Source organism: Microtus pennsylvanicus, chromosome 17 (assembly GCF_037038515.1).
Source record: "Microtus pennsylvanicus isolate mMicPen1 chromosome 17, mMicPen1.hap1, whole genome shotgun sequence".
Lineage (NCBI taxonomy): Eukaryota > Metazoa > Chordata > Mammalia > Rodentia > Cricetidae > Microtus > Microtus pennsylvanicus.
This window is the reverse complement of record NC_134595.1, coordinates 46,837,002-46,864,990: the sequence shown is the minus strand read 5'-3', so window position 1 is coordinate 46,864,990 and position 27,989 is coordinate 46,837,002. Positions and strand designations below refer to the sequence as shown.

Here is a 27,989-nt window from a genome sequence, read left to right as displayed (position 1 = left end):
TTTTTCCTGCCAAACCAGAATTAGCCGGTATAGGAATGAACCAGCGTGGAGCTCTGAAATTGCACGGATTGCAAGAAAGCTCAGGGTAGGCTCGGACCCTTTCAAATGCACCCTTTTTAAAGGCTACGGGACGGAAGCATCGAGCCTTAGGCTCCAGAGGTTCACCTGGCCAGACAGCGAGCAGAGGGCGAGTCCCGGAGCCCTGCACCGAGCGCACGGAGCCGGGCGGAGAGCCGAGCCCCAGGCGCCGCATCTGCAGGATGCTGGTCGATATTGCCACCAATCCCCACGCCCAGCGGCCCCGGGTTCTCGGAACAGTGCTGCAAGTTCACGGGTGGGGACCAGGAGCCGAGTGAGACGGTAGCCCTGCAGGCTGCGTGCGGTGAGTACCCTAGGGCTGTGCTGAGGCCAGAGATTGCCGCAGGGTTGGAGCATCTCCGAACTGGCGGATACTGGCAGATACCGGTCGATACTGGTTGGTGTCCGCGACTCCTCCAGGGACCCTCAACGGGGCGAGAGCCAGGGAAAGGGTGGGGGAAGAGAGGGACTTGGGCAGGGCGGTGGTACTCCCTCGTCCTCCAAACTGCAGGCGGGGACGCGCACCGTCCAGGGCGTCGCGCGCCACCGGGGCACCAGAGCTCGTGTCACCTCCGCGCCCGGCCTCACGCTCAGGGGCTCTCGAGGCCCTAGTTTACTACTTGAAGTAGACGGTGATGGGGCTACAGCTATCGACCTCCGAGAGTGCGGGTGTCTCTGTGTCTGGGTCCCCTAGTGGAGATGGAGGCTCAGAGGGTGTAGCATCTCGCGCCGGTGGACCTGGGCGGCGGATGCTGAGCCCCCGGGAGCTGCTCGGATCCGGCATCTTCAGAGAGGAAAGGGGATAGTGAAGATCCAGCACAGCCATTAAAGGGCAGAGGCTTCCACAGCCTGACAGGGTTTTTTGAGCTCATCTCTGCTTACCAATTAAGCCCTTTCTTCCTGCGGAAAAGTTGGTTCAGGCTCATTAGCAAGGATACCTGGAGGTGCTTATTAGCAATCAGAAAGATTCTTCTTCTCATGGTCAAAGGAAAAAGGGGAAGAAGAGAAGGGAGAAAGGGGAGGGGGTTGGAGAAGAGGTTGAGACTGATTATAGGTCTGTTCATATTTGAACTTCACAGGGCACCCATTAAACAACTGTCTCACTTTCAGGACTGGGGATGTAGTTCTGTTGATAGGGTGTCTGCCTAGCATGCATAAGGCCCCTGGGTTCAATTCCCCCAGCACTTCCTAAACCCAGCACTGTAATACAACACTCATCTGGCAGGGGGGTGAGAAGTTCAAGGTCATCCTTCAACCTGAGGCCAGCCTGGGCTACCTGAGATCCTGTCAAACACACAGACGTTTCAGTTGTCTTAATCTGTAAAATGGGGTCATTTGGGACCTCGATACCAACCAGCCAAGACCATCGTGGCAAAAACCACAGAGCACAGCCCTGGCCCATTTTCTTACACACACACACACACACACACACACACACACGCACGCACGCACGCACGCACGCACGCACGCACGCACCCTTTACAACCCAATATGAAGCCCGCTGAGCTGCCTCCTTTTCAGCTCAGGGGCCTCTTGGTCTCTAGCGCGCCCTCTACTGGCCTGAAATGCCCAGTGTTAAACTGTTTTAGACTAGGGTTGAAGAATTCAGCCTACCCCTTTGGGAAGAGATTGCAATTTTAGTTTTCACTTGTCACGCACCCCCTTTTGCTTATCATTATAATTAGTTCATCGAACTAGACATAGTTTAAATTAAACTATGAATAATTAAAAAAATGAACAACCTGCTTGTAAAAATTCCTCCCATGACGGAACTGTAAAAAGTTAACCATATTTTAATATATGGTACGCTCCAGAAAAAAAAGCTGACATTCTCACTTTCCCCATTACTCCATTGTGTAGCCTATATTTGTCACTTCAATGTCACTCCATCCTCATTTATGACTTTTATTTATTTACTCTTAATTTTTTAAAGACCTTTCACGTTTTTTAAATGTGTGTTGTATGTGCCTGCTTGTCTGTGTGTGCGCCATGTTCCTCTGAGGCCAGATGATGTCATCGAGTCCCAGGGAACTCCAGTCAGTTATGAGTCACACTATGTGGATGTTGGGAAGTAAACCCTCTGCCAAAGAAACAAGTGCTTGTAACTGCTGAGCCATCTCTCCAGCTTCCCTTAAAAAATGTATTTTATGTGTGTGATTATTTTGCCCATACGTATGTGTGTACTGTGTGCATGCAGTACTGGGTTGGGGTACAGACTAGAAAAGGGCATTAAGCTAAATATCAAGACACAACCATCCCCTTTGTATCAGGAACCCATTCCCAAGACAGCTAACCCACTCCAAGGACAGTGGCCTTAATCCATTCCTGAATTTGGGGCCCTGTGGCATATACCTATTAAAGGACCCACCTGTTACTATGGTTGCAGTAACGGTTAGGTTTCAACATGAGCTTGGGAGAAAATAGTCAAATCGCACCAGAGTAAACACTTGTTTTCCTGTAGACTTCCAATTTAGTGACATAGTCGGATAAGGCACTGTGAAGCCAAGGAATGATCGCTCTTTGAAAGGTATAAGTTCAAAATGCAAATACTTGGTTTACTATTTGCTTGGTTCGGATTTTGTTGTTGTTTCTGTGTTTGTTTTTCTTGAAAGGGGGATCTCTTGAGACCTAGGTTGTCCTCAAACTTGCTTATAGTGAGGCTGGCCTTGAACTCCCGATCCTTCTGTTGCTACTGCCCACATGCTAGGGTTGCAGGCATGCACCATAATATTGTTCTGTTCCCCAGGCTTTTTTTTTTAAGACAAATACTGTGTACCCGAGGCTGGTCTCAAATTCCCAGCGATCGGCCTGTCTCAGCCTACCGTTTTCTGTAATTGCAGGCACGTTCCACCATACCTCTTCATGCGTTCTTTCAGGAAGATCAGGCGGGGCCCCTGAGGTCTCAGTAAGCTATTTACTCCACCTCCGTTCAACCAGAGTTGTCTGCATACAATGCCATCTTCTGTCTTCACACTTGGGCCTCTTGCATAAAACTGTCCGTTACATGCTACTCACCAACATTCATGTATGATCAAAGAAACTGGAAATGCCCAGAGCAATTCCATGGCAGTCACATTGTTAACCCATAAAATAAATAATTCAGTAAGAATATACGGTTCTTAACACTGCCACAGAAAAATACTTAATATTTCAGGTACTTTTCTGTGGATTGGAATACTATCATTTTATTTTGTGTATGTACATGGCGGTGTTTATGTGCATGTGTGTGTAGGTGTGTGCGCATTTTGTCATGGAGATCAAATATCAATGTCACTGGGTGGTGGTGGCACATACCCTTAATCCCAGCACTAGGGAGGCAGAGGCAGGCAGATCTCCATGAGTTGGAGACCAGCCCCTGGTCTACAGAGTGAGTTCCAGGGCATCCAGAGCTACACAGAAAAACCCTGTCTCGAAAAAAAAAATCAATGTCAAGTGTCTTGATTGATCTCCACCTTTTTGCGTACTTGTTATGTTTTTAGATGCTTTTATTTAAAAGAAATTCATTGTGTATGTACGCATGTGGGTCTGAATGTCTGTGTACTGTGTCTGCAGTACCTGCAGAGGCCAGAAGGTGGCACTGGATGCCCTGGAACTGGGGTTACAGGCAGTTGTAAGCTTCATGATGTGGGTCCTGCTGACTCAAAGGAGGGTCTCTGGAAGAGCAGCCAGTCCTCCTAACCACTGACATCTGTCCAGCCCCTGGTTTCCCTCGTACTGGAGGGCAAACCCAGGGTTTCACTCATGCTGAGTCAGTGCACTACCGCTAAGCCACATCCCTTCTGTTCTAGCATAAATCAAAGTTGATTTCAATTTCAAAGGAAATAGTCAAAGGGAGCGAAACCTTTTCGTATGTACCAACTGAAAATGCCACTCTCCAGATGAGCCTTTCACCACACAGCTTTGCTCTTTTCACTACTTCTTGTTTTGTTTTTAAAGACAGGGTTTCTCTGTGTAGCTGTTTGCCTCTGTCTCCCGAGCACGATATTCATTTGATGTTATTTTAGGTTCTCTGTGTCCATATTCAGTCTATATACCATGCTATATACCATGCTCCACCTGTACAGGCGCTGGGGTAGCAGGCATCCTGCCGGCTCCCGGATGCTCCCCGGCTCCAAGCCTGCAGTGGTGCATGCACCTCTTGACTTTAACCTCCCAACAGTCATTTCCACTTGCAGGCAACGGTTGCTTCTGTTATCCTAAACATTAGGACCCTTTACAATCTCCACACTCACCATTCTCAGATGATGAGCTAACTCCCTAGTTCACCAAAGACATTAAACTATAGAGCTCAGCCGGGCAGTGCCTATTTAATCCCAGCACTCGGAAGGCAGAGGCAGGTGGATCTCTGTGAGTTCAAGGCCAGCCTGATCTACAAGAGCTAGTTCCAGGACAGGCTCCAAAGCTACAGGGAAACACTGCCTCAAAAAAACAAACAAGCAAACTATCTACGGGGCTTGACTTGCCATCCTTACTATTTACTCGGAGAACAGATGTTATCAAGACTGATCTGTCTTACCCATCACATCCAGGGGGCGCTCTCTCTCTCTCTCTCTCTCTCTCTCTCTCTCTCTCTCTCTCTCTCCTCTCTCTCTCTCCTTTCGTCCATCTCTCTCCCTACCCTCACTTCTCTCTTCCTTAACTTTATAATATTGTGAGGTGATTATAAAGACAAATTTTAGCCCAGGTTAGCCTCAAACCCGTGATCCTCCTGCCTCCACCTCCTTCAGCAAATCCCACTGGCGTGTGTCACCACAACAGGCTAAAGACAGATTTTAAGGTGATCTGTGAAGAAGTAAAGTATGTCCCTAGACCTGCAGTGACAAAGACAAATCTGGGGATCATTTGACCCTGAAGCCAATTTGATGTCAGTGGGAGGCAGAGCTGTCCAAAGCCGAGGAAGGTGTTTTTCTGTTTCGGTGTGTGCTGAACTTTCTTATTGTGTGTTTCAGAAATCCTAGAAAATGTATGCAAGCCATGAGGATATCGGGTATGACCTTGAAGATGATCCCAAGGCTAAGAAGATGCTGAAGCCCCACCCAGACATCGATGGCGGGTGGGCCTGGATGATGATCCTTTCTTCCTTCTTTGTGCACATTCTCATCATGGGCTCACAGATGGCCTTGGGAGTCCTCAACGTGGAATGGCTTGAAGAGTTCCACCAGAGCCGCGGCCTGACTGCCTGGGTCAGCTCCCTGAGCATGGGCATCACCTTGATCGTGGGTACGTTCGCTGCCACCTGTTGAGGTTGCTATAAAATGACAAGTCCCTGTTGAGAGTCATTCATCACATTCCTGAAACAGTGGGAGAGGTCAGATTATTATCATCACTCACTTTTAAAATCGAAGTGAAATATTCAGAACACAAAATTGACCATTTAGCTGTATGTGTGTGTGTGTGTGTGTGTGTGTGTACTTGTCCCATGGCACTTGCGTAGATCAGAGGACCACTTGAAGAAGTTGATTCTCTCCTTCCACCACCTCAGTCCTGGGGGTGAAGCTCAGGTTGCCAGTACCGCCACCTGCTGAGCCCTCTCACTGGCTTCAGCACTGATTCTGTGGCTGATGATTCATCTCCATCATTTCTGCTTGGTTAACACTTTCACTGGAACTGACCTTAGCTCAGTGGTTCCTGAGTGTGCAACATTTCTGTTGTTTTGAGGCAGGGTTTTATGTAGCCCAGGCTTAAAGTTAAGTATCTAGCCAAGGATGACCTGAACTTCGGATTCCCTTGTTCACTTTCCAGATGCTGGGATCACAGACAGGCACGGGCCACCTCACCCAGTTTAGTTAGCATCCATGAGTGTCCTGGGGGCACTGGTGGGCATCAGGTCTGGGGCCTCACACACACTAAGCAAGCATGTGCTACCCATTGATGATGAATAGTTTTAAAAGACAGAAGATTAACCAGGCCTGTCCAGTTTTCTGTTGTTGTAATGAAACTCATGGAAGAAAGTGTTTATCTTAGCTTACTGTTCCAGAGGGATAAGAGTCCATTATGGCGGGGAGGGGTGGGCAGGACACAGTGGGTATGAGGGCAGGGAACAGGAAGTTGAGATCACGTCTCTGTGTGCCGGCCAGAAGCAAGGAAAGCAAACTGGAAGTGGGGTGAGGCTATAGACCCCCAAAGGCATACATCCCCCCCGTGACGTACATCCTCCAGCAAGGTTCCACCTCCTAAAGGTTCCATAACCTCCCAAGTAGCACCATGAACCAGGGGTGACACGCCTAAGGGGGAGATATCCTGTTCAGACCACCACAGAGGAGAATTAGGAGTTCAAACCCAGCCTCAGATGCATAGCAAGTTCCAGAATGGCCTGCCATTCAGGAGACCCAAGGGCACACATATGCATGTGAAAAGATTGTTGGTAGCCAGGCGGTGGTGGAACTTGCTTTTAATCCCAGCACCAGGGAAGCAGAGGCAGGCAGATGTTCAAGGCCAGCCTGGTCTGAAAGCAAGTTCCAGGATAGGCAGGACTGTTACACAGAGAAACCCTGTCTCGAAAAACAAAAACAAACCAAAAATATTGACAAATATTTATGACTTTATTGTCTTCTTCAGTTCGTCTTGATCTTACAACTAGGACAGGGCTGAGAGATGGCTCAGTGGTTACGAACACTGGCTCTTCCAGAGGGCCAAGGTTCAGCTCCCAGCACCTGTGTGGTGGCTCACAACCATCTGCTCCCAAGTGCAGTCATAATGAAATCACTGGGTCTGGGTTTTATTGTTCCTTTTGTCCCAAGAGTGTGGAGCAAGTGTTCTTTATTATTGTGTGTGTGCATGAGAGAGAGAGAGAGAGAGACAGAGACAGAGACAGAGACAGAGACAGAGACAGAGAGAGAGAGAGAGAGAGAGAGAGGGAGGGAGAAAGACTGACTTATGGAGTCAGTTCTTTTCATTTTGCTGGAATGGAAATTAGCTCTTAGTAACGCCTACCGGCCATTCACAAACAATGCTTAAGAAACAAAATTAAGCCAGAAAGTTTAGAGTGGAGTTCCCTCCCCAGACCTTTAGTGCTTGTATTTCCTAACTGCAGAGGGTTTACAGCACCTCCCATCTGACTTTGCTCATTTACAAACCATAACTGGCTGAGGGACTCCTGTGCGAGCAGCCGCCACTTAACTTGGAAGCCAGACAGTTAGCCACTTAAGGCCATCAGCTGTTGTTCACTTAGCGCTCTTGTCAGGACAGCAACTAATGCCATCCATCTGGTTTATAAAATTTTTCAGCTAGTAATAGTCACACTGACTTGTAGCACGCATAATAAAAACCCAGAGACAGAAATTTGGTTCAACGCAAAAACCAGAAAAGCAAGGCAGCCAAGCCAATAAAGAAGTCTTACTCTACCAAGGTTGGAGGACCATAAACTAAACCAACTAAGTAAATTGAGCCTCTCTCTCCTCCCATTTTATATTCCCGCTAGTGCTAGGATTAAAGGTGTGAGGCACCTCCACCTGTATTTGTTTCTGCGTTGGTCTTGTGGAGCCTAGAGGGGCCTTGATCTCACCGAGATCCATCTGATTCTGTCTCCAGAATCCTGGGATTAAAAGTGTGTGTCATCATTGCCTGACCTCTAGTGACGTTAGCTTTGACTCTCTTCCTCAAGCAAGATTTATTGATCAACATACAAATAATATACATGGCTTTCCTTTCTTTTTATTTTTCTCAAATGTCTTAGGATATTTCATAAGCAAGCATATCAGAAAAGCTTGCCTCTGAATCCTTTCTGTTATGGAAATAAACATACTACTGCGGCTTTCCAGTCTTTCATGTATTAAAGGGCTGTCAGCGGCACAACTAGGAGTCACATGTGTTCCATTTGGGGTCACTTGGTCATCCGACTATGGCATGGCCGAGTGAGTATGAATGTATAACAATTAAAATGTGGGGTTGGCGAGGTGGCTCAGTGGTTAAGAGCACTGGCTCCTCTTCCATAGGACCTGTAATTTAATTTGGTTTTCAATGTATATAAAGAAATATCTTCAAACTTATGCTATCTCAATTTCAGTTAATTTCAGTTACTCACAAGAAGTCATCCAGATGCTCATAACAATGGGCTGATTTTATGTTATTTATATAATATACATATTCGATATATATATATCATTGCTATATAATATGTATAATTATAAAATATATAAATATATTTAGTATGCAATAAGTCTATTATAATGAGTTAATTGTTGCCTTTAATGTCAGAATTTATTAAATAAGTCTTTACATTTACACTTTTCAAAGACACCAGACAAGGAGCTGAAGAGATGGCTGATGGGTTAGCACATTTGCTGCTCTTGTAGAGGATCTGGGTTCAGTCCCCAGAACCCATCTAAGGTGGCTCACAACTGTCGGTAGCTCCAGCTCCAGGAATAGCTGACATATCTGGCCTGCACAGGCACTGCACTCATGTGCACAGACCCATAATGCACAGACATACACATAATTAAAAACAAAATAATGAAGCTGCAGTGATGTCAGTGGTTAAGAGCATTGCTGCTCTTGCAGAGGACCTAGTTCAATTCCCAGCACCCACGAGTACCTCATAATCTAAAATTCTAGTTCCAGGGGATCTGACACCATCTGCCGGACTCTAAAGGCAACAGGCATGCCCACGGTGTACATACAAACATGCAAGCAAAACACACATACACATAAAGTAAATAAATACGCTTTTAAAATAAATCTTGCTTGGTGTCGTAGTACACCCCTTTAAGCCTAGCACTTGAGAGGCAGAGGCAGGTAGATCTCTGTGACTTCCAGGCCAACCTGGTCTACATAGCAAACTCTAGGCCAGCTGGAACTACATACTGAATAAATAAATACACAAAAATTTTTAAAAAAATCTTTGAACACATACACACACGGCAGACGAGGCTAGGTTGTGGCTGAATGGTAGGACACTTGCCCAGTACAATGCTCTCTTCATTATCAACTTGGCAGAATTGGAGTCACAGGAGAGAAACTTCTGTAGAGTTTCTGAGTTGATTTGACTGGAAAGGTAAGACCCACCCTAAATGTGGGTCTGGAGGAAGCTGATGGAGCACCAGGATCAGACTTCCTCTGCTTCCTGATGACAGACACAATGTGGCCAGGCTCTGTGGTGTCCTTGATAAAGGAGCCCCTTTAACCCTGGCCCAAACAAACCTTCCCTTAAGTTGTTTTTATCAGGACTGGTCTGGCAAAAGTAACAAATACAGCCCTGCCCGTGGGAGACACCAGTTCCTTCTCCCGCACAGAAGCGACCTCACAGGGAAATCTTGTTTTAGTTTGGGCTAAGCAGGGAAACTCTTAAGAGCTCAATTGCTTTATTTATCATTGTATGAGTGTGGGCACAAGTGTGCCCCAGCCTATGGATAAGGGTCAGAGGGCAACTTCCGGAAAGCGGCCCTCTCCCTTCCACTCTGAGTTCTAGGAAATGAACTCAGGTCACAAAGTGTCAAAAATGCACATGCTGGGGTCTGGGGGTGCAGTTCAGCGGTAGTGTGCCTTACCTAGCATGCATGGAGAGCCCTGGGGTCCATCCCCCAGCACCTAATAAACCAAGCATGGTGGCAGATGCCTGTTGTCCCAGCATTTGGGAGGTGGAGGTAGGGGGATCCGAAGTTCAAGGTTATCCTTGGTTGTGTAGGCAATTCGAGGTCAGTTTGGGCTGCATGAAACCAAAACATTGCAGCCCCGTGATCTCAGAGAACTGGAAGAGAAAGCAGGGCCTAAGTGAGTTGAAAACAGACAGCAAGTCCTTTTAAATTCTGTTTTCATTGGGTGCTCTGTGATTGGCTGTAGATCATCTTCATGGGAATCGTTTCCAATGTTTCCTTTAGAACTGAAGTCACGCTGGGCCTTTAATCCCAGCACTTGGGAGGCAGAGACAGGCAGACCTCTGTGAGTTCGAGGCCAGTCTGGTCTACAGAGAGAGTTTCAGGGCAGCCAGAGCTACACAGAAAAACCCTGTCTCAAAAAAACAAAAGTGAACTGGAGCAAAGACCTCTGGTGTGGGTCAGTGAGTCGGTTCAGTGGACCCTTGGTACCAAGCCTAACAACCTGAGTTCCATTCATAAACCCATATGGTAGAAGGAGAGAATTAACTCCCGTAAGTTGTCCTCCGACCTCCACTCCAGCACCATGGCACATTCACCAACATCAACATGTCATAGGTGGAATTTAACCTCAAGAGGCAAGGGTAGAAACTGCGACCAGCCTGAGAAGGTGTGACTAAGCCAGAGGGTCAGCCATCACATGACACCTAGTCATCTGAGGAGAGGTAGGAAATAGTCAGCCTTGCTACTGGATTTGTGTGTGTGTGTGTGTGTGTGTGTGTGTGTGTATGTGTGTGTGTGTGGTTTCTCTTATTTTCAAGTGTTTGCTTATTCCACACATTTTCAAACTCTGTGTAAGGTCCAGAAAATGCATGCTAGGCAGGATGTTGTTAGAACATCAGCTGAGGGCTTCTGTTGTGGGCAGAATGAGGCTGACCGCTGTGTCCACTCTAGAGCCGTATGTTCTTTGATGAGATTGTGCACATCTGCAAAGTTTTTATACTTTAAGATTGTTGGGCACAATGGTCCTTGTGTCCACAGTTGACAGGGAAGCCAGAATATTAATCACTCAGGGATGTCTTCTCAATGGATAATAAGTACTGTATTACCTCTCCTCAATAAAATGCCTGCATTCTGGACTGAAGACATGGCTCAGTGGTTAAGAGCACTGGCTGCTCTTCCAGAGGACCGGGGTTCAATTCCCAGCAGCTTACAACTGAGTGTAAGTCCAGTTTCAGAGGATCTGACATCCTCACACCAATTCCATTCAATAAAACAAAACCCTGTATTCTTTAGAATATATATTCTAAAGATAGAATGGATGTTGTTAATGACCTGATGACCTTTTTGCTACCTGTAGAGGTAGACCTCATCCAGACCCCCAGATTGATCACCCCAAACTCTCACCCCAGACTTTTATCTTTAGCTTTAAGTCAACAGAGCCCATCCTTAGCCTGCTGACCTCTGTGCTGTCTTCATCAGAGACTGCACCAGATCCCAGGCCTTTTAGCTGCAGAACCCACCTTCATGGTCACATGTTCTTTGTAAAGGAATGTCTATGTAGTCACACCTTAAGCTTTATTGTGCACCTGGAATCAGAATGACTGTAGCCTGGAAAACCATTTTCCAGACTCTATTCTGTTTAAATTACAATAAAAAACCGGCTGGCATCAGACTTCCCAAAGTTTGATCCAGGTTGACCAAGTCAATCTGAATGAGCTTTTCCTTCTTGCCTCTTTTCAGACCCCCATCATAAGATATTTTGGTTTTGCCTATGTTGTTAAAATTTATACTTATTTGCTTATTGAGGGTGCTTGTGTGGAGGTCAACAACCTGTGGGAGTCTGGTCTGTTTCTACCAAGCAGGTTCGAGGGCTCAGACTCAAGTTGCCAGCTTTGGCCACAAGCCCCTTTCCCGCTGAGCCATCTCGCTAGTCCTGGTTTGGTTTTCTTTCAACAGCCCTGGTGATGTTTTACTCTTTAACTTTTTGTGGGGGGCACTAAGACAAGGAACCTCTAGTCAGTGCCTTTTCCACTGCTCTGTGGCAGGACCTTTCATCGGCTTGTTCATTAACACCTGTGGGTGCCGCCAGACAGCGATCATTGGAGGGCTGGTGAACTCCCTCGGCTGGGTGTTGAGTGCCTACGCAGCCAATGTGCAAACTCTCTTTGTTACCTTTGGAGTGGCAGCTGGTAAGCACGGTTTAACATGTTTGGTTTCAGTGTTCTGTGCATTCAGAGGATGAATTTAACTGTGGAGCAAAGAAGCCCATTGAGACATTCTGTTGATGGTCTAGAGAGATGACTCAGCAGTAAAGAGCACTTGTTCTTGCAGGGAACCCATGTTCCATTTCCAGCATCCACATGGCAGCTCACAGCTATCTGTAACTCTTTTTGAGAGGATCTGATATCCTCTTCTGATCGCTATGGATAGCACACACACACACACCAGTTTACATACAGTTTTGCATTCATGCAAAACACTCGCACAAATAAAATAAACAAATCTAGAAAAAACTTTTAAAGCATTCTGTATCGTCTTGGAAGTGTGTGTGTGTGTGTGTGTGTGTGCGCGCGCCCTTCTGTCATCCTTTGCCTTATTGTTGGACACAGGGTCTCTCACTGTATCTGGTGCTAGGCTGTCAGTCAACAACCCCCAGAGAGCCTCCATCTCGTGACACCCCAACCACCACTAGTGTTACAGGTATGCAAAGCCACACCCAGCTTTTTTCTTAGATGTTGTAGGTTTGAACTCAGATCCTTGTGTTTGCATAGCAAACCGTCTTATCCATCGACCCAAGAAACACTTTAATAGATGCTAAGTGTCCCTTACATGTGGGACACTCACTAGCAACTGTATTTGACTTCCCCCAAATAGAACAAAATCCAGACTCCTATGTGCTAGGGTTTCTCCTTCGAAGAATGGGAAAGGGGGGACAATGGCACAAACTAAAGTGAGTAAACCAAGATGCTAGGGAAATGGGTGACATTCATTAGTAATTCTCATTAATAACCACAGGACTAAATGTGACTGATGGAATAGTCATTATCGTTCAGCTCCGTTCAGATGAATGAATTAGCACAAGTTCCTGGCAGACAGAGATTCTCGGAAGCCAATCTAGCACACAGGCAGGAGATGGATTAAAACCAAACACCACGCAGAGTAATCTGCATTCTGCAAAATGTATTCCTAGCCATAATTTCCTTTACCCACGGTTTGTGGGGTTCACACAGTGAGTAGCTATTTCCTCGAACCCTGTGTTCCCACCTGACTCTGTGGGAACAAAACTCTGATCTGTCTCCAAAAAAAAAATGAATTATTGAATCAGAGTTGAAAGACATTTTGATTAAGACAGCAGATGTAGTGACACATACATTCATGGCATTTGAGAGTCAGAGGCAGGGGCATTACCAAAAGTTCAAGGTCAGTTTGGTCTACATAGAGAATTTTAGGTCATTCAGGCTATATAGTGAGACTCTTTCTCAGAAAAAGGAAAGAAGGAAGGAAGGAAGGAAGGAAGGAAGGAAGGAAGGAAGGAAGGAAGGAAGGAAGGAAGGAAATCTCAGTGTTCAGGAGACAGACTGAAGAAGGATCTCTATTAGTTCAAAGCCCTGGTCCACAGACATTGAGACGCTGTCCCAAAATTCAAAAACAAAATCACAAGCAAAAGAAAAGATCCAAATGTGGTAGTACATAGCTATAATTCTAGCCCTGGGGAGGTGGAGAGAGGAAGACCCAGAAGGCAAAACCAGCCTCAGCGACATACATAGTGAGTCCCAGACCAGCCTGGGCTAGACAAGTCCCTGTGCAAACAAAGGTCAAAAAACAAAGCAACAAAAAATTATTTTGGATGGGATATGGTGGTAAATAGCACATCTGGACTCCTAATACTTGGGAGCTTCAGGCAAGGCAATAGAAAGGTTAAACTTAGTCAGGACTCTGTCTTAAGACCTTACTTCAGAAAGCAATCAATGTAAAAACAAAAGGTTAATAAAGACTTATGTTTATTTATTTCTGTTAGGAGATGGGCCCTTTCGTATTCCCAGTCGGACCTTGAAATTTACTTTGTAGCCGAGAAGGACCTTGAACTTTTGATCCCTCCTGCCTCCACCTCTTGGGTGTTGGGATTGCAGCGATGAGCCGTCAGGCCTGGTTTAAGTGTTTCTACTGAGTGTCACCCGTCTGTGTGCTCCCTTTGTAACCACTTAGTATTCATGTGACATTGGGCACACTAGACTCATCACGGAAGCTCCTTGTGCCTCCGTTTCCTTACATGTAAATCAGGGGTCTTCCTGTCACCACCTACTTAGGGCTAAAATGATAGCTACATACTGCCATATCTGGAGTACCAATCACAGTATCCTGTTGAAATGATGGAAGTAATTCACAGAAAATGCTTAGCATGATGGTAGGTACTAAAGTGCTTGGTAAATGTTAGCTGACATATAAACTTGGTAGCATATGTGTAGCATAAATATGACATAAACTCAAGTATATCCCTTAAGACAAGAGGAATGAGACACTAAGACCTGATGCCAATGTGCTGACAGATGGCACACAGGTGAAGGTACTTGCCTATGACAGGTACGAGCTGGACAGCCTGAATGGCTCTTGGATCCCTAGGTGGAAGGAAAGAGTCAACTCCTAGAGCAAAGGTTCTCAGCCTTTCTAATTCTGTGACCCTTTAATACAGTTCCTCATGGTAGGGTGACCCCCAAACCATAAAATTGGTTTTGGTGCTTTGTAATTTTTGTACAAATTTGGTAATTTTTCTACTGTTATGAATTGAGTCTGATATGCCACCTCTATGTAAAAGGGTCTTTAGGACCTCAAGAGAATTGCGACCCACATGTTGAGAAACACTGTCCTAAACATTATCCTTTTACCTCCACATGCATATTGTTTGTATGTGTGTGTCTGCAGTCACACACATGTCATATACATAAAATAGCAATGGTAATAATAATAATGTTTAAACGATATTAGAAACTTTTTTGTTTGGTTTTGTTTTTTGAGACAGAGTTTCTCTGTGTAACAGGCCTGTCTATCCTGGAACTTACCCTGTAGATCAGGCTGCCCTCAAACTCACAGAGATCTGCCTTCCTGTGCCTCACAAGTGCTAGGATTAAAGGCATGCACCACCACCACTTAGCTAGGATCAGAATTTCAAGGCTATCCTGAACTACAAATTCCAGGTCAGTCTGGGCTATAAGAGAACCTGTCTAAAATAAGTAGACTTATTTTGTGTCATCATCAAAATCCAAAGCATGACTGTGTCACAGAACAAATCACCTAGGGTCTTTGTCTTAAATTCAATAAAATAAATTGCAAGAGGTCTTGGTGTGGGACTGTAAAAGACTTAAAATAGGCACCAACAAACAGCAATGTGTAAAACCCTTTTGGATCATGGTTTAAAAATACAAGTTTGGTGGGGTGGTTTTGTTTTTTAAAAAGAATAGCCATTTATGAAACATTTGGAAGTTTGAGAGCCTTCTGGATATTTAGTGGTATCAAAAATTTCTTTTTTCCAATGAGATAATGATATGAGAAGTATGCCACTTAAATGATTCCTACATTTGGAGATTTATATACTAAAATATGCACACATGAGATAATGTATTCTTGATTTGCTTCAAAATAATTTGTGGTATTTACCAAGTTGGCTGCAAGTTGAGATTTGTTGAAGCTAAGTGATGGCACGAAAAGTCATTAAATCATCCTGTTTTTCAAAGCTTCCCAGAGTTTGATTTAAACTGTCCCATTAGAGCTGGAGAGATAGCTCAGCAGTTGAGAATGCTTGCTGCTCTTGCAGAGGACTGGAGTTCAGTTCCCACCACCCACACTGGGCAGCTCCCAACCAGCTATGGCACCTGCTCTGGGGACCCAGTGCCCTCTTCTGGCCTCCAAGAGCACCTGCACACGGACACACACACACACACATAGACACCCCCCACCCAAGAAATGAATCTTGCAGGGCAGTGGTGGCACATGCCTTTAATTCCAGCACTCGGGAGTTAAAGACCAGCCTGGTCTACAAGAACTAGTTTCAGGACAGGCACCAAAGCTACACAGAGAAACCCTGTCTTGAAAAACAAACCAAAACAACAACAACAACAAAGAATCTTAAGATTATACTCCCTATTGATGCAGTCACCCTAGATTTTGAGTTTTGATTTTTGAGACAGCATCTCACGTAGCCCAGGCTAGCCTTAAATTTGGTATCTAGCCAAGGATGACCTTAATACTTCTGCCTTTCCTCTCAGCTTGGGTATTGTGGTGTGTGTCACCAAATCTGATTTATGTGGTGCTGGGACCAAATCCAAGGTCTCATGCACGCTGGACAATCACTTTTTGTAAGTATGATGTATGATGTCCAGACAACAGAACATCCTCATTGTGTGTTTCTCAGTCACATCCCCTGTGGTTCATCCACTCTGGGCTCTTTTTAGAATAGCCATTGACACACCCGCTAAAGAGGCTCCTTTATTTTTTTTAAAATATGCTTTATCTTTAGCATAGAAGTGCAAAGTTAATCTCATCTTTAAAAGATTTGTCTTGGGCAAGTGAGATGACTTAGCAGGCAGAGGTGCCACCAAGCCTGATGACCAAGTTACATCCCTGGTACCCACGTGATAGAAGGAGAGAACTAACCAACTACCTGAGACCAGGTGAGGGAAGGAGTAATAGGGTAGGAGAAGGGGCATGTAGGAGGAGACCACTTGTTGGTTCCCGGCTGCTTAATCCTGAAATAATCACACAGAAAACTGTGTTAATTAAATCACTGCATGGTCCATTAGCTCTAGCTTCTTATTGGCTAACTCTTATATATTAATTTAACCCAGTTTTATTAATCTGTATATCACCACGTGACTGTGGCTTACCAGCTAAAGTTCCATCTGGCTCTGGTGGGGCTACATGGCTTCTCTCTGCTTCCACCTCCTTTCTCCCAGCATTCACTTTAGTTCCCCCCAGCCCACCCCCACTTAGCTTTGTTCTACCTTAGCAGGCCAAGACAGTTTCTTTATTCATTAACCAATAAAAGCAACACATAGACAGAAGGACCTCCCACACCAGGGTGCTTCCTTTCACAGCAGTGTGATCCAGGTAGTATTGCTGATGTCAGATGACCTGGGAGCTGAGGACATGAGTGCAGAGTCTGTCTGATGGTGACATTTTGTAGCCAGCTTCTGAAGGGGCAAGGTCTCCAGAACTAGAATTGCAGGTGATTGTGAGACATCATGTGGATACTGAGAAGCAAATCTGGGTCCTCCACAAGAGCAGCAAGTGCTCTTAACCACTGAGTCATATCTCCAGATTTTTTAAGTTTTATTTTATGTATATGAATGTTTTGCCTGCATGTGTGTATATGAATCACATGAGTATGTGGTGACTGCAGAGTTCAGAAGAGGAGATGGTCAGACCCACTAGAAATAGTTACAGCTGCCATGTGGGTTTCAGGAATTAACCCACATCCTCTGCAATAGGAACAAATACTCCTAACCACTGAGCCGTCTCTCCAGCCCCTTTCCGTGTGTGTGTGTGTGTGTGTGTGTGTGTGTATGTGTGTGTGTTGTAGACAGAAATTACTGTCCTACCTGGTCCCGCAGCCATTTGGTCCCAAATAAACACATAGAGGCTTATGGTGATTATAAACTGTTTGGCCTATTAGCTCAGGCTTATTACTAACTAGCTCTTATGATTTAAATTCACCCATAATTTTTGTCTATGTTTAGCCACATGGCTTGGTACCTTTCAGTAAGGCAATCTCATCTTGCTTCCTCCACATCTAGCTGGTGACTGACTCTCTGATTTTCCTCTTCCCAGATTTTTCTACTCTGGTTGCCCTGCCTATACTTCCTACTTGGCTACTGGCCAATCAGCATTTTATTAAACCAATACGAGTGACAAATCCCTACAGAGTACAAACACATTATCCACAGCAGTGTGTGTGTGTGTCTGTGTCTGTGTGTGTGTCTGTGTGTGTGTTTGTGTGTGTGTCTGTGTGTGTCTGTGTGTCTGTGTGTGTGTGTGTCTCTGTGTGTGTGTGTCTGTGTCTGTGTGTGTGTGTGTGTGTGTGTAACACAGTTCTTGTGTGGGAAAGTCAGAAGACAACTTGAAGGATTCAGTTCTCTCTTCCACCATGTACATCCTGGTTGTCAAGCCCCTCCTTCCTGTCTTGCTAACCTCTGGGCTGTTTTTTCTTTGTCTATTTTACATTCTAAGAAATTGTAGACTTCTATCTTTGTGATCATAAGCTTTATAAAGACTGTCCAGAGTTAGGCCCAAAGTTGAGGACTGTGTCTTCCCATCACTGACATTAGTAGGAGGCTCAGAGACAGTTACTGCTCTAGCTGGAGGCATGAACCTGGGAGAGTGGGAGACTAAAATAGACTGAAGTTTCATGGAATGGCCATCATTATTCAGGGTCTCAGACAGTTTATATTCTGAGAGTATTTTGAGGGTTAGGAATGTCATGTGAGCAATGTTCACTAGAGTCACTATATACAGTCACAAGGGCAACTTGTGCTTGGAAACTTTGTTCTGAATAACAATGGATAGAACGATGAGTGACCTAAAATAAACTTGTCCCTGTTAGTACACCTGGGAGGGGCACCAAAGCATATTCCAAGAACAACCCACTTTACGGAAGAACAGGGCTCTTGTCGTGTTTACTCACAAGTTCTCAGAAATCCTCCCACAGTTTTATTCATGAACAGTGGTCCAGAGGACGACGGAGTTGTCACTTTCTTCTTCTGTTTGATTCTGCCTGAGTCAGGGCCTCACTCCATAGGTGAGGCTGGCCTGGAGCTCTCTGTGTTTTTAATCTTCTGATCTTACAGGAGGGATCTTTTCAGATATTATTGGCAGAAACTACTGCAAAGCCCTAAAGGAAAATTGGCGGCTCCTCCCAGCTCCCCTCCTCTTTATATAATTATTATTCCTTCATTAGAATGGAAAAGATCAATGGTGTAGGGAGACAGAGGTGTAACAGTTTAGACCTTAAATGTCTCTGAAGGTTGTGTAGTAAGTAGTAAAGATGGGCTATTGAGAGGTGGTAGGAAATTTAGGGAATGGGGCCTAGTAGAAGGAATAGGTAATTGAGAATATGCTCCGCACCCCCCCCCCCCCGCTTCCAGCTTAAACAGGGTCTTGTGCATCCCATAATGGCCTCAAACTCACTGTGTAGCTGAGACTGGCCTTGAAGTTCTGATTCTCCTACCTCCGCTTGCTAAGTGTTAGGATTACAGTGTCAGTGACCAGTTTTATGTGGTGCTGGGTAGAAATAAATGCCTGCTAGGGCAAGCACTCCAGCAACAGCTAGATCCCTAGTCCTTGCTTCCTCTTTTCCTTGTCTTCCCAGCAACCATGAGCTTTGCTCTGCCATGTCTCTCTGCCCTGACGTGCCCCCAAAGCATCAGGAATTAAGGTCTCTAAAATCACTAGCCAAAATAAACCTTCCTTCTTTTTAAGTTGATTGCCTCGAGTGTTTTTGCTACAGTCTGGACAGCTGCCTGACACAGCAGCTGGTCTATGGATTCTGACTGTGCCTCCTGATTTTTTTCCATCTCACCTGCAGGCCTCGGCAGCGGGATGGCCTACCTGCCTGCAGTGGTTATGGTGGGAAGGTACTTTCAGAAGAGGCGAGCCCTGGCCCAGGGCCTCAGTACCACAGGGACAGGATTTGGGACATTCTTGATGACTGTTTTGCTGAAATACCTGTGTGCAGAGTATGGCTGGAGGAACGCCATGTTCATCCAAGGAGCCGTGTCCTTGAACCTCTGTGTTTGTGGAGCGCTCATGAGGCCCCTCTCTCCTGGGAAGGTAGAAAACTGCCCGAGAGGGGAGGAGCCCTCTGCTGTTCCAGCTTACTCCGCTGAATCTGTGAAATCAGGACCACTGGGTGTCACTGAAGAACAGGACAGACAGCCTGAGAACGAGGAAAATGTCTGTGACCTTCAAGCACAGGAATGTCAAGGTCAAACCCGGCCCAGGAAGAACGTGTGTGCTTTCCGGGTTCTGAAGACAGTGAGCCAGCTCACTGTGCGAGTCCAGAAGGGCTTTGGGGACTGGTACTCAGGCTATTTTGGAACAGCGTCACTCTTCACCAATCGCATGTTTGTAGCCTTTGTGTTCTGGGCTCTGTTTGCATACAGCAGCTTCGTCATCCCCTTCATCCACCTGCCAGAAATCGTCAGCTTGTATAACCTGTCAGAACAAAATGACGTGTTCCCTCTGACCTCAATTATAGCAATAGTTCACATCTTCGGGAAGGTGATCCTGGGGGCGGTGGCTGACCTCCCCTGCATCAGCGTCTGGAACGTCTTCCTCATCGCTAATTTCACCCTTGTCTTCAGCATCTTCCTTCTGCCATTGATGCATACCTATGCAAGCCTGGCTGTCATTTGTGCCCTGATTGGGTTTTCCAGTGGGTATTTCTCCCTCATGCCTGTGGTGACGGAGGACCTGGTTGGCACTGAGCACTTGGCCAATGCCTATGGCATCATCATCTGTGCCAACGGCATCTCGGCTTTACTGGGACCACCATTTGCAGGTGAGTGCCCCAAGGTACCCAGAGTTTAGAGCTCATGCAGGAGGGCAGGATGTGTCCCCACCCCTTACAAAGTCCAACATCAGAGCTGGGTGTGGTGGCATATACTTGTCTCAGCTCTTGGGAAATTCAGGCAGAAAGAGCACTAGTAGTTAGAGGTCAGCCTAAGTTGTCTCAAAAAATAAAAAGTAAACAAAAAGGCCAGATATGGGATTACACCTGTAATCCCAGTAATAAGGGGATTGAGGCAGGAGGATTGTTACAAATTCCAGGTCAATTTAGCTGCACGATAAGACCCCATCTCCAGAAATCAATGTCAGGGGCCCATGACTCAGCCACCAAGCCTGATAAGCTGGGTCCAATCCCCAGAACCCACATGGTAGAAGGAAAGTATAGAATCTTACAGATTTTTCTCTGACCTCCATGTTTATACCATGATGCAGACCCATACACATACACACACATTAAGTAAATAAAACTTTTAAAAGAGAAGAAACCAAAACCAAGGCTAAAGGTTGTCATAGGTGGTAGACTGTCTGCCTAGCATGCAGGAGGCCTTGAGTTCTGCACCCAGCACATCATACCCTTGCTGTCGTGGCCCATGCTTGTAGTCCCAGCACTTGAAAGGCAGAGGCGAAGATCCAGAGTCCAGGGTGATTCTTGGCCACCTGAGACTCTATCTCAAAAAACTACCAAAAGGCATCCATGCTCTTGGGTCTAGACTCCTGTTTGTTGCCTGTCACTGCTCAAATAAGCTTCCATAAACATTATTTTACTGTTCTGGCAGCCAAAGGTCTAGCCAAGAAAACATGTGCCTCTGGCTGGCCACCATGGTGGTACACACCTTTAATGCCAGCACATGGGAGGCAGAGGCAGGCGGATCTCTGAGTTCCAGTACTGCCAGGGCTACATAGAGAAACCCTGTCAAGGAAGAAAGGAAGGGAGGGAGGGAAGGAGAGAGGGGGGGAGTGAGGGAGGGCCTCAAGTTCAGGGAGAAACCCTGACTCAGAGGAACAGATGGAGAGAGATGGAAGTGCAAGTGGGATGTGCACACCCAGCACCATCTTTCGACCTTCAAGTTCTTAAACCACACACACATGCTCACATTCACATGTGCATATGCTTACACGAAAGCACTGAATATATTCTCCACTTGTATTTATATAAATATATAGTTATGAGAGAACTTTAAAGCCAGGCATGTAAGCCTGTAATCATGGCACTTGGGAGGTGGAGGCAGGAGTACCAGGAGTCTAAGGTTAGCCTGGGCTACGTATGACCCCATCTCAAAACAAAACAAACAAAAATCACTACCACAACTGGGCAGTGGTGGTGCATGCCTTTAAATCCCAGAACTCGGGAGGCAGAGGCAAGTGAATCTCTGAGTTTGAGGCCAGTCTGGTCTACAAGAGCTAGTTTTAGGATAGGCTCCAAAGCTACAGAGAAACCGTGTCTTGAAAAACCAAAAAGAAAAAAAGATCACTACCACAACAAAAACTAGAAAGTTTTTCTTTTCTTTTTTACTTTTTAATTTATTGTTATTATTATTATCATCATTATTATTATTTGATACAGGGTTTCTCTGTTTCTCTGTCCTGGCTGTCCTAGAACTTGCTCTGTAGACCAGGCTGGCCTTGAACTCACAGAGATCTGCCTCCCTCTTCCTCCCGAGTACTGGGATTAAAGGTGTGCACCCACTACTGCCCAGCAAGAAAGAGTTTCTGTGGGCGCCTACCCTTACTGCTGTGGGGACTCTAGGCTGGTGTCCCTCACGTCTGAAGTGTCCTTTCTCTTTGTATTCTTGCTTCCTCTCCTCCCACAGATTCATACACTAATGGTGAAGGACGTTCATTGGCTGCCTGCATAATGTTTAATTGACTCTCCAGGCCAAGAAACTAAAGTCATAGTGTGATGCAGGACCAACATTCATGCATTATGGGCTCAGGGTGCCTGGCAATAGGATCAACTAAATAACCACATTCAGTTCTTGCTAGACATCCCAATGGGTTTAAATGCTACTTAATGTGCAGCAGAGAAAATTACTTCTCCAATTACCTTTTTTTTTTAAAATGGTTTCAGAAACAAACATGTTTCCCATTTTTCAGAGAGATTTCTACTCCCACTTACAAACCTGGTACAATTTAGTGCCACATTAGACACTCGAGTGTTTCCGTTTAGGGAAAGCATGCAATTCAAAACATTACACAGACATTTCAACTGGGGCACTGAACAACACCAACTTCAGTCTAATGTATGTTATAACATTGCTGGGTGTTCACTTCTTTTTATAAGATGCCATGGTAGTAGGTGAGTTTTCTAGATGTTTCCAGGATACTTTCTAACAAAATCTAGCCCTTCAGATTTGTCTGAGTAATCTACATGACTCACCTTCATTTGAATAAAATCTAGCCCCTTAACAAGCATTTTCGATATTGGCCAAAAGCTGGGAGCAATTTAACTGATGAGAAAGATGCTATGCTTCTCACTGGGCACACTCAAATGAAAAGGGAAGGCAGTTGAGTAGGGAACCAGGTTTCACTTCACAGCTGTGGCTTTGAGTTAATGGATGAAAGGATTGCAAAGGTCCCATGTTCCAAATCAAAGAACAGAGGTCACAAGCAGGTGCAATGATGTGTGGCGGGTGAGGAAATCTCGCCCATCCCCAGCTATAGGGGATTCACACGGCTGAAGATGTGGCACAGTGGCAGAGCACATCTCTGGCAAGCCTGAGACCCTCGCATCCAGTCTCCAGGATGGGAGGGGGAGGCTAAAGAGATGGCTCGGTGATTAAGAGCACTTGCTGCTCCAGCTCCAGAGAACCCGCGACCTCTTCTGGCCTCCATGGTATTGAACCCAAAGCCTCCTCATATCCTAAGCAAGTAAATGATCGCCATTGGGCTACATCACCAATTGCTTTTCATTTTTCCCTCTTGGGGACCGGGTCTCACTGTGTGTCTGGCTATAGCTTGCCAGTAATGTATTATGCAGACCAGCCTGGTCTCACCCGCAGAGATCTGCCTCGCTTCTGCCTTCCAAGTGCTGGATTAGAGGTATGGGGTGAGCTTGGCTAATTTTCACTCTGTAGCCCAGATGGACCTTGAATTTACAGTCTTCCAGGAGCTGGTATGGCAGATCTGTTGTGCCCCAGATCCTGCCCTGGTCGTCTAACTTTCAGATTACAGTCGGTTCCCTCACCCACTCTGTTTCTAGATAGATACAGACAGACCCCTCCACAGCCACAGCTTCGCTTACTCAGGTGGTCATTGCTCCCAGGTGTCCCATCGGGAGCAGGTGTGACAGATGTTGGTGGGGGTTTGTTGAGACATCTGTGTTAGCTTTCAGACTCATCATTTTTGGATTTCTGTGCTTTAGATTGCGGATGGAGAAAGGATGGAGCAGTTTACTAAGCCACATCTAAAGAATATGACCTTTATTTTTAAGCCCCTTTTTTGTTCTTGTTTATGTTTTGTTCTTTTGTTCTTTGTCTATTGGTTTTTGTTTTGTTTTGTTTTGTTTTTGAAACAGGCTCTCTTTCGGCAGCTCTGGCTGGCCTGGAACTTGCTATGACTAAGCTAGCCTCAAACTCACAGAGATCGCCTGCTTCTGCCACACCTGCTGACTCTGATTTTTAAGTCAAATAACACATTTAATAGAGATGACGAGCCGGGCGGTGGTGGCGCACGCCTTTAATCCCAGCACTTGGGAGGCAGAGGCAGGCGGATCTCTGTGAGTTCGAGACCAGCCTGGTCTACAAGAGCTAGTTCCAGGACAGGCTCCAAAACCACAGAGAAACTCTGTCTCGAAAAACCAAAAAAAAAAAAAAAAAACAAAAAAAAAAACAAAAAAAAACAAATAGAGATGACGAGCTGGCTTAGTGGGTGAAGAGCTGGATGACATGAGCTAGATCCCTGGGACACCACAGAGGTGACCGGAGAGAACCAACCCCAAAGAGTTGTTCTGTGACCTCTACATAGTACATGAGTGCCATACAAAAAGTTCATACACTTACACAAAATAAATAAAATAAAAATGAAGGATAACAGCCAGGCATGGTGGCGCACGCCTTTAATTCCAGCACTTGAGAGGCAGAGGCAGGCGGGTTTCTTTGAGTTCTAGGCCAGCCTGGTTTATGTAGTGAGTTCCAAAACTACATAGTAAGACCCTGTCTCAAGAAGAAGCAAACAAAAAAAAATTAAAGATTAAAAAAAAAAAACAATACAGGGGGCTGGAAAGATGGCTCAGAGGTTAAGAGCACAGGCTCTGGAGGTCCTGAGTTCAATTCCCAGCAAGCACATGGTGGCTCACAACCATCTGTAATGAGATCTGATGTCCTCTTCTGGTGGGCAGGTATACATGCAGATAGAACATTGTATACATCATAAAAAAAAATGTTTTAAAAAAACAATCCATAGTGAATTTGAGACCAGCCTTCAGTATAATAGATGAGATCTTGTATGGAAAAAAAAGTTCTGAGTGAGGCCTGACTGTGGCTGGCGGCGGCCATATGGGCAGTGTTCTGTGCTCCACCCTCAGCATCACAAAGAAAAGTTAATAAATTAGAGAGGCAGTGTTGGGGACTGAACTTTGACTTTAATACATGCTAGGCAGGTGCTCTACCACTGAGCTACATCCCCAACCCAAGCTCATTTAAAAAAAAAATTGAGCCAACCTGATCTACAGATGGAGTTCCAGGATAGCCAGGATTATGCAAAAAAACCTCTGTCTCAAAAAACAAAAACAAGCAAAAAAATTGAAGTAGCAATAAATGCCTGGTTTATATTTTTGAACTTTGTCTTAAATTGTGTTATACTGAATATATCTGTATTTCTTTGTAGGGTGGATCTTCGACATCACAAAAAAATACGATTTTTCCTTTTATATATGTGGCCTGCTTTACATGGTAGGAATACTCTTTTTGCTCATTCAACCCTGTGTTCAGATGATAGAACAATCCAGAAGAAAGTACACAGACGGTGCACACGTTTAGTGTCTTGCAACAGTTCGTGTGGGTCCTCTCCTCATGCCTACCTCACTTGGTTGCTAGAGGAATGCTCTGTGTGGTGGCCGGCCATGTCCTTTTGTAAATGCCCCTGTCATTGTTTCATCTGTAAGCAGCATGGCCTCTCCTGAGGTGGTAGAAGTGATTAGAACTGCGTATGATTTAGAGATGATGTTGCTTAGAGCTTATTCAATAGTTGATACAGATGCCCTGATGAAATCTTTCAAGCCAGGCATAGTGGTAAATGCCTGTAATCCCAGCTCTCGGTGGAGGCAGGAGGATTGGAGGTTCAAGGTTAGCCTCTCTGCTACCTAGTGAGTTCCAGGCCAGCCTGGGCTACATGAAAACCTGTCTGGAAAAAAATAGAAAAAAGAAAAGAAAGGAAGGAAGGAATGAAGAGAAAGTCCCCACCTCATTTTCTTCCTCCCTCCCTCTAAGCCTCCCTTCCTTCCTTTCTTCCTCTCCTCTCACTCTACTGGGACTAGGGTTTTACATACAAAGACTGGAAATAAAAGCTTTGCAACTCAACCACTTCTTTGTAAGGGAAAACCCAAGAGTCTAGATTTCCCCCAAAGGGTTCATGCTTTGAGCATGAGACCATGACTGAGTATCATGAATTAATTCTTTCTTACAAGGAGTTATTGGTCTGCTAATATCATACAAAGGCAGGCTGTCATTTCAAAAGTAACATAATTAGTGGGCTGGAAAGGTGACTAGGAGGTTAAGAGCACTTACTGCTCTTGGATAGGACCAGCTATGAGCACCCACATGTTGGCTCACAACCAGCTGTAGCTCCAGTCCCAGAGTCTCAGGTGCCCTCTTCTGGCCTCTGTGGTCACTGCACACATGTTGCACACATACATGGACTCGGACAAAACACCCATACACATAAAATACAAAAACAAATCTTTTATTAAAAAAGTAAGACAATTTAGTACAGTTAAAAAAACACAGTTTATATTTTTATGAAAGAATTCTGAAGCTAAGAAGTGCAGTTTCTAACTCTTCATTTAGGAAATGAAATTGGCCATCCTTCTAACTCAGTTTCTCATGTCATAGAAGATGAGTTCAGTTTATGAACTCAACACAAATACTTCCCAAGTGGTCTATGAATAATGTCCTTAGTGGTATGTGTGTTTCTTAGTGCACATGCTATTGCATCAAGGGCTACAATTCAGACTCTCTGATTTATACTATTATTGTCTTAGAGTGAACACCTTTTTTTTTTTTTTAGAGCTGGGCAGTGGTGGCACACTCCTTTAATTGCAGCACTCAGGAGTCAGAGGCAGGCAGATCTCTGTGAGTTTGAGGCCAGCCTGGTCTATAGAGAGAGTTCCAGGACAACCATGGCTACATGATGAAACCCTGTTTTGGTTGTGAGGGGACAAAAACAAAGAAGAATCAAGCTGTGAGGATTATTTTTGGCTTGCCTTGTAGCTTTCCATGTACCTGACATTGGGGCAGTGGTGCCAACCAGCCCAGCTCTGGTGCCTCTTGCCATGTTATTATTATCCACTTGTCTGAACTTGGCACAATTTTAAAGATAGTTCTCTTTGTAGGTTTCATACATGAAGATGTCTAATCTGAGACATCATAAAATCAAATACTCTTCCTTAGCTGAGATCTCTATTTTTCTAAAGCTAAAACGTTTTCAGACTACAGAATGTTCCTCCCAGGATCATTTTGAAATTTCTGACTGCCTTACTTATTTATACATACCTTTAATTAATGACTTAAATGTGTGCTGGCTGGTTTGGGGGGCGTGTAGCTCGGTGATAAAGAGCACTTGCCTAACATGTTCTAGACCCTCCCTAGGATTCATCTTCACACCATAAAGCAAGAAACTTGGACTCACAATTTGCTCATCAAACAAAACTGCCAGTGTCTTGGGTCAAATTTACCTAAAATGAATGCACCCCAGTCTCGGTTATCTTTGGTAATTAAAGACAGGAATGCTAGGAACTGGAGTTGCAGAATGCTCCCAAGGTCTAACTTTCAGTCAGAATGCAAGGGGAGCTTCCCAGGCGTTAACAAGTAATTAAATGAACAGTTTCCTCATGCCTCATCTCCACTGCCTCCTGTCCTAAGAACTAGTGGAAAGGGTTGTGCTGTGAAACCCACCCAGATAACACCAGTCGTGAGCAGACTGGCCCATAGAAAGGTGCCCAAAAGGCCTTGCTAATACACACCCTTGCTATTCCCATCAATCTAACTTCCCAATGTGAGCATTGCCTGGAAGTTAGATTATCATCAATCTAACTTCCCAATGTGAGCATTGCCTGGAAGTTAGATTGAGGATAATTTAGATGCCGTGTTCCATTTGGCTTAACTCAAAGGCAGGTTTGTGTGTTGTTTTGTTTTGTTTTGTGTGAGACAGGATTTTACTATGTAGACCAGGCTGGCCTTGAAATCTTTAAGACTTGCCTTCCTCTGCCCCTCTGTCTCTACCTCCACCCCTGGCCAAAGACCTGTTTGTTAACATCATACCTATAGCACAACTTGATGTTTTAATAAAGGTAATATTAGCCAGGCATGGTGGTGCATACTTTTAATCCCAGCCCTTGGGAGGCAGAGGCAGGAAGAGTTCAAGGCTAGCCTGGTCTACAGAGTGAATTCCAGGACAGCCTGAGTACAGAGTGAGACTCTGTCTCAAAAATAAATAAATAACAATCTTTAAAACTGAAACAGTGATATTTTCATGTTAAATACATACAAGCACACACATGCACGTGTGTATAGGTATTTACCATACAATTAGGAATGGTTAAACATGTTATGAATTTTGAAACTACACTACTTCACTGCTCTCATCAGTTAACGGGAGGCAGTGATC

At 45.1% G+C, this 27,989-nt stretch overlaps 1 protein-coding gene across 2 annotated transcripts; it reads left to right on the top strand.

Annotated features, from left to right (window-relative positions):
• The first annotated feature begins 19 nt into the window (after positions 1–19).
• On the top strand, positions 20–25,531 carry Slc16a14 (solute carrier family 16 member 14). 2 transcript variants are annotated; one of them, XM_075951362.1, is made up of 5 exons: positions 20–382; positions 5,028–5,298; positions 11,657–11,800; positions 19,186–20,160; positions 24,993–25,531. In XM_075951362.1, the coding sequence occupies exons 2-5, from the start codon at positions 5,040–5,042 to the stop codon at positions 25,142–25,144; spliced, it is 1,530 nt and encodes a 509-aa protein (XP_075807477.1). In that variant the 5' UTR covers positions 20–382; positions 5,028–5,039; the 3' UTR covers positions 25,145–25,531. The 2 variants fall into 2 exon arrangements, with proteins under 2 accessions (XP_075807477.1, XP_075807478.1); XM_075951363.1 differs by lacking the exon at positions 11,657–11,800.
• Positions 25,532–27,989: the final 2,458 nt, after the last annotated feature.